Consider the following 10605-nt stretch of genomic DNA (forward strand, 5'->3'; position numbering starts at 1 on the left):
GACAAACAGAGAAAAAACAGAAGCAAAATATGGGGAAAAGACTAACCTCTTCAATCTTCCTTTCAATTTTTAGTTCACCATTTTCCTGGATAGACCTGTTGAGCAGAAAGCTATAAAACTGAAATCAGTTGAAAGGCTTTATGACCTCAAGAGTTACTTGAGAACAATTTCCACAACACAAACCAAAGTTTACAGATCGTCTCCCTTCCTTCCCTAATATGGGTCACAGGTGCTAATTCTCTCCTGGAGGGAATGCTCCAGAGGAAAATGAGACAATGGGAGAGCAAATCTAAATAGAACCTCACAGACTCAAGACTATTGTATGCACTGTTTCTATTAAATTAAAGTAATCTCACTTTCACATTACATCCAACATGAGATTTCAAATTAGAAGCAGAAAGTGAGTCTATAGGAGTACAAGTCTGACTGCTGGGCTTTTCTGGGGATTTAATACAAAATGGAGTTTTTCCAAGGAAAAAACAGAGCTTTTTTAAATGAGATCTGAGCACCCCCACCTAGCCAAACACAGAGGCCTTCTTTGTCAGGAGACACACACAAGGCCTGGTGGTAGGAGTAGGATCTACAACGCCCACTGGCCCTGCGAAACCAACGTCTGTGAAAAGCCTGATGGGGCGCAGCACACCTTATCCTTGGAGCCCTGCGCCACAGCATTAAACTTCCAAGTCCAACTCAGTCACCACAAACGTGATTTCTATTCTCTCATTTTTACTACCAAGAAACAGAAAGTGGAGCAAATTTTTCTTTAAATCAAAACTGTACTAACAGCACCAAGTTAGTATTTTTATAATGAATGTTTATTACTTTTAGCACAAGTAATGCACACTCAGGCCAGGGGCTCCTAGGGACAGGCAGGTGGTCTCAGCATCTACTTGGTCTGTTCCCTGAGGCCAGGGGCCAGCTGCTTTCCTCAAGAATATCCATGGGGAAAAAGACACAGCCCAGATGTGTAAACGGCAAAACACTCAATTTCACTTTTAAAATATCTTTCAATTAATCCATGACATAAATGGTGTATATGTAATAACTGAAATGTGTCCATAAAACCCACCCACAATACCCAAGTTATTAAAAATAATTACCTCATATTAACAAAGTTGCCCCAAACAGCTGTAAGGAAGAAAAGGGGGAAAAAAGTCAATATTTAGGTTCATGGCAAAGATTTCAACTAATACAATTTTAATTTTTAACCGTTTTACAGTTCACAAAGAAAACCAAATTATAGTTCATGAAGACAATAAAATGCACACTTTTAAAGTATTAAGTCCTACTGAAAAATAAGTGAAAACATGATCCTATATATCCCTCTAATTTTAGAATATCTCTTTTGAGGTTTGGAGTTCAACTGTGCATGAAATTTTGATAAACAGTATGTCCCCAACCTTCATCTGAGGAACAGCCAGTCACAAGAATCAGTAGCCTGTGAGAGAGAACTTAGGGTTCAGTACAAACTCTCCCTTCAAGTGTAGGTAAAACCAAAACCCAGATAAGTTACTTAATGGCCTGATGGGGCTTAACTTCAACTGGAAGGTCATTCCTCCTTTCTCAGCACTTACCACACCTCCTTTATATCACAGTGTCTTGTCACTGGTCTTCCTCTTTGACGCAGACACCAGGGGGGACAGGTGATTGTAACAGCACCCAGATTTCACTTACAGCTTTTTCTCTGATTCAAGCTGGCTTTGTGACTCACTTGTTTTTCCTGTCATTATCCTTCCACTGTGTATGCCTGCTCCCTTAAGCCTTAGAACATAAGGTTCCGGCAAGTGTCAAATTTTTTAAGAATGAAGCCTCAGGTCTATGGATCATGAGAAAAATGACTTTCAGTTAAACTAAGGATAACATTTTGGCTTTAAATGTGTTTCAGTCCCAGGCCCTTCGAGGCAGAACAGCCCCACTGGCCATGGAACCAGACAGGAAGAAGCCAGGGCTGATTCCAGAACCAGATAAGATGATCAATTACCCTAGCCCCATCTAATCAGTAGCACCCACAACCCCAATTCCCTTTGTTTCCATGATTGATGATTTTCCCCTGTATAATCTGTCCCCTCAAGAACCAGGGAGCCAGGTTTTTGAGAGCGATAGCTCACCTATGTCTCTGGGACTTACAACTCTCTAAAACAAATCCTTATTTTCTTTGCTGCAAAACCTGTATGTATCACACTGGCTTAGATGTACGCAGGCGGACGGGTCCCCTTTTGCTGCGGGTGACATTATCACATGTACAGCTGTCATTCAATAAATGTGTATAAATCAGCCCGGATGCAACAGTGAAATTTTACTATGAATGACTTTAAAAACATAATACTGGACCATGAGCAACCATTCTAAGTTATAGAATAAAGGATCATTTCACAAAGACATCATCCCCGTGAATGAGAATCCTAATACTTTGTACACATCCTATTCAGCTCTTATGTGGTGATTCCCCAAATGCTGAACTTTTCCCAAGGGCCAGGTGTTCTTAGGTGCTTCTCAGTGCTTGAGAAAGAGAGTAAATATAAACACTCTCTCCATTCCAGGGCTGGTGACTTTGTGAACTTGGGAAGGCCCTGAGCACCCCCAGCACTCCCGGGCATCTCTCCCCCACCACTCTCTGGGGCACAGAAGGACTTTAATTAATGTTTACTGAAGAGGACTCGGTGTCCAAAATCACGCTCGAGTAAGCAATTCCCGCTGTTAAGAAGGGACATGTCAATTTCATAAATGCCTTTCAAATAGTGGAGGAAACTAGGATAGAAAGGAGATCTCCTTTCAAATAGTGGAGGAAACTAGGATAGAAAGGAAAGCAATAAAATAATGCAATAAAAGTGGCGAGTGAGCAAGAAATGACAATACAGATGTACTAGATTCATATTAAAAAAACAATTTATACCTTGAACCATGTGATCTTTTGAGTATTATCCTCAAGAAATAAGGATATCTATAGAAAAGCTGCCTTCACAAATCAGGGCTTTATTTATAAAGAAAAAAAAAGACAGGAATAAATAAAAATATCTGACAACTGTGGAGCTGCTATATAAATTATATGATACAGTCATTCAACAAAATCAGAAATCCATTAGCTATGACTATGAAATTATGTTGTAACATGAGAATACCATTCTGACAGTTCCTGACAAAAAATTATGCAGAATGACCTCTGCTTCTAAAACATATATAGGAAAAAAAAAAAAAACTGTGAAAATGCCAAAACACAGAGTTTAAATGGTAATATGAGTAACTGCTTATTTTTCCTTGTATTTACGTGCTTGCTTTGCTTTTTTAAAAAGGAAGAAGAGAATGTTAAACCCTTGCTAAACTATTCACAGTCTCTTCCTCGACAACTTGTGAACATGTGGGTCAGTCCTCACCTCAGACATCAGGCGATGCCGCCACCAAAACAGAGCCCCAGAGATCAGTGACCAGCCATGAGCTGCCAAACCAGATGGAGATTTTTCTTTACTGTGTGACTCAAACACATTGTCTCTTTCTGGCTTTAGGATTTTGCTGCTTGTCAGAGTAGGCTAGGGGGCAGTCCCTCCCTTTCCATGCTATGGACGGACGGATGCAGGAGAGGAATCACCAGCTCCCTAAAGTGCTCTCTGGGTGGTGAGTGTCTTCTGACAATCTTTTCAAATCAATCATTCTATGGTTATTAGTTTATTAAGTTTTTTTTTCCTTTTTAATCTTTTCTCGAGTCTGTTTAAAATGTCTATTTCAGAGCTATTTCTCGACCCTTTTATAATCACTTAGACCACTTCAGAACATGGAAGGCTGCCTCCCCTCCTGAACACCTTCTCTTTCTTGAAAGTAAAGACACCAGGGTCTCCTGAATCCTCTTTCTCCCACTGGTCCTGTTTAAGCATCTCTCCCTTGAGAAGCAGGAGGGGGCCCTGGGATCTGCCCCGGGAATGAAGCCACAGCTTTACCACCCTTTATAAACAGATAATCACAGATACAAGCAGATAATACCCAAATCTATTCCTGTGGTTCAACCTCTACCGCTGGCCCCCTGCACCTGGCAATGACCCGTCTTTCCAGAAGCCCGCTCTTTCTGGTTAACCCTTGAGCTTCACAAGCACCTTCTCCTCACCAATCAGACCTCCACAGCAGCCCCTCCACGAGACTCCCCACCCTCCCTAAACCACTGCCATCCCCACCCTTTAGCTGTCTGTAGGTGGTCTCCTGGCCAGAAGTGTACTTGCATCTCATCTGAGTGAGCACTCAACCTCTCTCCCTGCTCCAGAGGACACTGTGGCCCCTCTGTTGCCAAAGGGCCCTCTACACACCTCTAAGCGGCGGTTCACAGGTGGTCTTCCTGCAAGATTAGGTGTTCCCTTATTCACATTTGCAACACCAAGCACATGAGGGCCAGGCACCAAAATCAGGGGAATGGAGGTCAAGAAATGTTTTCACTTTCTTCTGTTTATACCTTACTTAGTACTTTTTTACCTCAGAAGTGTTACTACAAATTAATCTTTAAAATGTTTTTATGCCAAGTGCTTTTGGCTTCCTTTTAAATTTTCTAAAGCTCCACTTGCTTTGCTTTGAAGAGTGACGAGGACTCACACCCAGCAGAGACAGGCAGGAAAGGGCCCTGAATTACTGCAGACTCATTTCAAGGAGAAAACACAAGTGATTTCCCACAATCATGGAGCTTTGGTCCTGGTGCTTTGTGTAGATTAGCCTGGCATGTTGCCACTTAAACATTACCTAAAATTAATGTTACTTTTAGAATTCTGCAATCTGCTTAAGTTTATGTGACATACCTTAATTTCTCGAAGGGATAGCTGAGCATTACTATAAATGTACTCAATAAATATTGGAACTAAACTGAACTAAATTATATCCATTATGTTTAATACAAGGACTCAATATTAAAGTACAAAAAGATAATCAATCACTGTTATTGACAGAGAGCTTAAAACCAAATTCCTTTATACAAGTTTCAAGATATTTTAAATTATTCTAATTTTAATATAAATTTTTAAAATACTTTGTATGTAACCTGAGGCACACCGGTTTTACAATTCTCATTATGTCTGTATCGAGACTTCATGCTATGCTATGCTGAAAACCCCAGATCAAGGAAATCTACCACATAGAAACTATTATGTAGGGCAAAAAAAAATGAGTTACTTTTAAGAGTATGATTAAAAAATGAGTGGCCTTTTCCAACAAAGGAAAAATTAAAATGCTAACCTAGCACTTTTATTGTTGTATTAGTCTAACCTGATTTCTTAAATATTAATCAGCTATCACTTGAGATAAATCTTTTTCTAGAACATCTGTGGGTCTCCCTGGATTCATGGATGAGTTTCCAGAAGTCTGAGGAGGAGAGTCCTTAAAAGTCTATGCAAACCCTGGGCCATAGCTTTCAAAACTCTTCCAGAGTTCCGAAACCCCAAACAAATGAAGATCTACCAATTAAGAGTCCATAAAAGCTTGGACTTTAGGAGGCTCATTAGTTTTAGAATGGGGACTGACTCCTCCTAAAAAAGGGCAGATTCCTCCCCAGGATTCCTGTTCCCCTATTTTAAGTACTGGTAGAATGTCTGATCCAGCATTATAACATTTCCATTTCCCAATTAGACATTTTAAATGGCTGCAATATGCTTTAGCATGTTTTTATTGGGCATCTGATCGCCACTTTCACCTGGAAAAGATGCACTTTTATCCTAAGTCACAGGAACAAGTGTGAATTAAAGGAATGGCTTTCCTGCCTCTCTACATGGGCACGTACCTACGTGACACAGTATGTAAGGCACGTGCATGGACAGTGTGCTGTAGGCTCACCTACTCTGCTTAGTGATATTAGACAGTGCTGACCCTGCAAGAAACCCCTGGAGGACTTGCCTTCTTCTGTCAGTATTTCCTAAAATTGTTCCACCAGCCATCCAAACAATAAAGGTGGTGCTCAGAGAAGCACAGAGGGGTAAGACCCTGTGCATAAAACTTCATGTGGCTGGTGTCAACATGTGCATGATGTACAGGGAGGACCCCAAGAGAGGTGGGCAAAACAGCGGTCCCAAAGGAGGCAAAGCCCAGCTGACAAAAACGGCAGGGGTCCACCTGGGCCTACAGAGGTTAACAGTTTGACCCCATTTGGGCAGGAGAAGGTGGAGCACTCACCACTGATAAGACACTGGAAAACTCCCCCAAATCACAGAGACTCTGGGCAGAGACAGGGCAGGGCCCAACAGCAGCAACAGGGGGCAGTCACCTGTGTAAATGCAGGCAGGTCTCTTTTTTAAAATGCAAACATTTATTTATTGAGCCACTGCTAGAAGCCAAGCACCCTGTGAAATCTTGCAGCAAAGGCTCCTAATCCCCAGTGAGCTCTCCAGGATCTCACAATAGACAAGAATGGGGTTGGGTAGCGGTGGGGGTCTGCATTCTCCAGTCTCAATGGAGAAAATTCAGGCTTCCCAGAGCCTATGAAACTCTACATGGTCTGTACTTCAGCCCTCCTGATTCAGAATCTCTCACAGGAGCCGAGGCATCAGTGTTTTTTAAATGTCCCAGGTGACTCTGAACCCGGAGGTGGAGAACCTCCGCCCTAACCGATCTGGAGACCAGTCACTGCCACACCTCGACCTGTGCTTGTAAGTTCTTGTTCTTACAGTCCAAGCTCAAGCCACTGTTTTCCTATGTAATTTCTCTGATATGCCAAGCCTGTTCCTGCCTCAGGGCCTTTGCATATCTCTCAAATATCTCTTCTTCTGCTTTCCTCTTTCAGTTCATCTGGTCTCAGCTCAAGTTACCTTATCAGAGAGATCTTGTGACCAATCCATCTGTAACAGCACCCCCCACCTACTCTTCCCTCCTTACCCACACCTTTAACAGGCGTTATCTTCAGAGCAGTTATCACCAGCTAACATATATATATCTATACGTCAATTTACCTGTGGATCCATGTTTATTGTGATTCCCTCCAAGAAAACGTAAGCTCCAAATAGCAAAGATTTTCTGGTTTGTTGACTGCTTCTATCTACGGCACTGACATATAGCCATGTAATATGTGCTCACTAAATGTTTGCTGAAAGAGTGAATGAAAAGCTCTTCCAAACAATCGAGAATCATTACTCCTAGGCAGGAGTCAGCAAACCTGTTCTGTAAAAGAACAGACTGCAAATATCTTACACTTTTCAAGCCATATGATATCTGAAACAACTACTCAACTCCACCACTGTGGGGCCACCGGTTATAAAAAATTCGTAAAAGCCTGGCTGTACTCCCACACAACTTTATTCAAGGACACTGAAATCTGAATTTTGTGTTACGAAATAGAATTCTTCTTTTGATTTTTTTCAACTATTCAAAAATTGTTACAACTTTCTTAGCTGCAGGGTAGGCTAGATTTGGCCACGAGTCAATACCCATCTCTGCTCTAAGAGAAACCAGAATGACCAAGTATAATCAATCCCCTTGTCCTTGAAGGGAGAACAGCCACCAGTCACCTCTATAGAATTGGCACCAGAGTCAGTCTCGGGGAGCAGAGTTGGAGGCAGGTCACTGAACTGTGAAAATGGGAAGGGACATCTACTGGGCTCTGAAGGAAACGCTCTTGGTAAGAAAGAGGTGGGGTGGCGGAGGTGGTGGGGGGTGGTGGGGCCGGTGTGCAAGGCCAGCCCCGGGATGCCGGGGGAGGAGACAATGAGGCTGCAGTGCAGGGTCAAGGTGAGCCATGAAAGTTTTCTTAAGAAGCTGACAGGGGATTCTGTCAATGAACCAAGTATAAGTATAGACACCATTGTTTTACCTTCTGTAGCATTTCAAGACAGCTGAGCTCTGGTTAATGGGCAACCAGCAAGCACTCAGTGTGATGACAGGAAGCCTGTGTTTTAGCATAACAGGAAGCAGGGACAGATGAGCAAGGAAGAAAGTGAGCTGAAAGAATGCCAAGGACAGCAGGCATGTCTTGGGGACAGGTGGTGTATAAGGGTGAGATGAGAGGTCAGGGTGGGGAGGTGTCATGGATGATGTCATGATATAAGAACATTAGGGGTGAAGGATGGCTGGGGGCAGGGGATAATGGACTGGAAGGAGCACATGCTGGGTTCAAGTCACCTCACAGTAATGCAGCTGAAAGATGTCTATAGGCCAGTAGAAACAGAGGCTTGAAGCTGGGAAAGCCAGGGTTGGCCAGAGGGAACCCTGAGGCCAGCATGGTGAAGGCTTGGAGCTGGGAAAGCCAGGGTTTCCAGAGGGAACCCTGAGGCCAGCATGGTGAAGGCTTGGAGCTGGGAAAGCCAGGGTTTCCAGAGGGAACCCTGAGGCCAGCATGGTGAAGGTTCATTAAAATGTGGCACCCACTGCTGCATGCAGCCAGGCATAAGCCACAGCCCTGGGGGATCTCATGACAGGGCCAAAGCATGCGGCCAGGGAGTGCAGCTGCCAGTCTTGCCACGTGGGCCATTCACCCCAGCTGTTTCTAACCCTGAGGTCATGTTACTACCTCCACTTCACAGCCAAAGTCTGAACCAAGAGAAATATCGTGTGACTTGCTCAAGGTCACATGACAAGTGACCACCCATAGCTGGGCAAACACTTGTAAATGTGAGGCCTCATTCCAAGCCTGTGTGATCTGTCTATCCAGGGCTCCAGAGTCATCCCTGTCTCCGCAGAAAAAAGTCATATTGTCTCCAAACATGTCCTCTAAGTCAGCAGTTCCCAACCTCTTTGGCACCAGGGACCGGTGCTCCTAGGAGAATCTAGTGCCTGATGATCTGAGGTGGAGCTGAGGCAGTGATGCTAATTGGGGAGCGGCTGCAAATACAGATGAAGCTTTTCTTGCTCACCTGCCGCTCACCTCCTGCCTGCGGACCAGTTCCTAAAAGGCCACAGACAGGTACCTGGTCTGCAGCCCTGGAGAGTTGGGGACCCCTGCTCTAAGTTAATCCCCTCCCCTCAGACTCAAACTGGGTAACATTGACCTCATGAAGTCCTTGTGTGTGTGTGTGTGGGGGGGGTGATTAAGCCCATTTGCACGTGGAAGATGCTCCCCATTTCAGGAGAGTGACTAGCAATTCCAACCTTCCACTTGCTCAGGTCAAGAACACTTTCATTTAGAGAAGTGTTCAAAGTAGAAACTCTTACAAACACAGGGCATCTTGAAAGTTCCAGGAACACTAAAGTGTGATGCTGCTGAACGCATTCTGCTATGACTGTTTATTGTTCCTCTCAAGATTTTCTGAGCGTGTTAACTAAAATAAAACACCTCATCTAAGCTATGACTCAGTTTGCCAAGTACTCACTGCAAAACTGTACAGTGACACTGTTTTTTACACAAAAGGAGACTCCTTCTGTTGCGGAATTTTTCAAAACCTGTTAAAAAATTCTTTGACATGCCTCTCATGAGGAGGTGGGGTCTCTGCCCTTCCCTTGAATCCAGAGGACTTATGACTGCTTCCATCACAGGAGAGAGCAAAAATGATACTATGTGACTTTTGGAGCTGGTCATAAAAAGTGTGCACATCTGCCTTGTTTGCTGGAACACTGGCTCTTGGAGCCTGGGCTGCTGTGGAAGAAGTCTGACCACCTTGAGGCCGGACAGGTCACTATAACAGCCAGTGCTGACCAAGCCCATTCTCAGAGGCCACACTTACCATGAAAGAGCTGCCTGGAGTGGACCCACTAGCCCCACCTATTCTGCGTCATCCCAACTGAAGTCCCATACATTTATCATGAAACAGAGAAGAGCCACCCCATTTCAAATTCCTGACCCACAGAACCCGTAAGGGTCCTAAAATGCTTGCTGTTTTTTTTTACCACCAAGTTTTGTAGTAGTTAAGCAGTAAAACCTAACCAGAACCAAAACAGTCAGGCGTGTCGCCACCCCTTCAATCTACTGATGTTCAGGTATTCCTGCAGCAGCTCTCAAACGAACCAGATTCCGAGCTAGATTCCTTCTCCACCTGGTGCGTTCCCTACAAAGTGCACGTGCACCCTCCACCCATCAAAGGCACAACTGCACAGACTCATCGCCTAGGTAAAGAGCACGAGTCAAGGCTGACGTCCTGGAAAAATCCTACCACCCCAACCCCCCAGGCCACCTGCCTCCACCTGAACACAACCTTCCATGGGCCTAGGAAAGATGCGCCAACAATTCCAGTACTGGAATGGCAAATATTTGACTCACCTAGATAAACTCTGAGGTAGCACAACTGAAATGTTTTTCAAAGCAGATAAGAATATGCATTATTCTTGTAATAAAAAAAGCATTATAAGAGTTGTTTAAATAGATCTGAAAGTTCAATTATTAAGAAGAAATTATTGTTTTTAATTCTTCAAATAAGCAAGGGAGACGTGCAGGAGGAGGGAGTTTCCGTGTCCAGTTCCCACTACGAGAATGAGGCGCAAAATGGGCAGGCAGCATCACCCACCAAAGAGCAGCTGTCACTGAACGGGGACCCCTGCCTACTCCCAAAGTTGACGAAGCCCAGCCAAAACCCTCAACCTGCCCAGCCAGCCAGGCTTGTTTGTCCACAGTGGTGATACAGGATGAAAAGTGTCCCAGATGAAAAGGTGAAGTGGGGTGCTTGAGCAGGCTCTAATAATGGGCATGCTTCTCAGCCTTGGGCGGAGGGCACCTGCTTCTTGGAC

General features: G+C 44.0%; 1 protein-coding gene across 3 annotated transcripts in view; it reads right to left on the reverse strand.

Moving 5' to 3' along the window:
* Window positions 1-10605, reverse strand: part of UXS1 (UDP-glucuronate decarboxylase 1) — a 105386-nt gene that overhangs the window by 74858 nt on the left and 19923 nt on the right. For 2 of the 3 annotated variants that reach the window (XM_006920798.3, XM_015596298.2), the window contains exons 2-3: window positions 1101-1128; window positions 47-110 (exon numbers count right to left, since the gene is read on the reverse strand). In XM_006920798.3, the coding sequence (XP_006920860.1) occupies window positions 47-110; window positions 1101-1128 (92 nt within the window). The remainder of the gene's footprint in view (window positions 1-46; window positions 111-1100; window positions 1129-10605) is intronic. The other variant, XM_006920799.2, reaches the window with a different exon arrangement.

The sequence above is a fragment of the Pteropus alecto genome, unplaced genomic scaffold (genome assembly GCF_000325575.1).
Source record: "Pteropus alecto unplaced genomic scaffold, ASM32557v1 scaffold288, whole genome shotgun sequence".
Taxonomy (NCBI): Eukaryota; Metazoa; Chordata; class Mammalia; order Chiroptera; family Pteropodidae; genus Pteropus; species Pteropus alecto.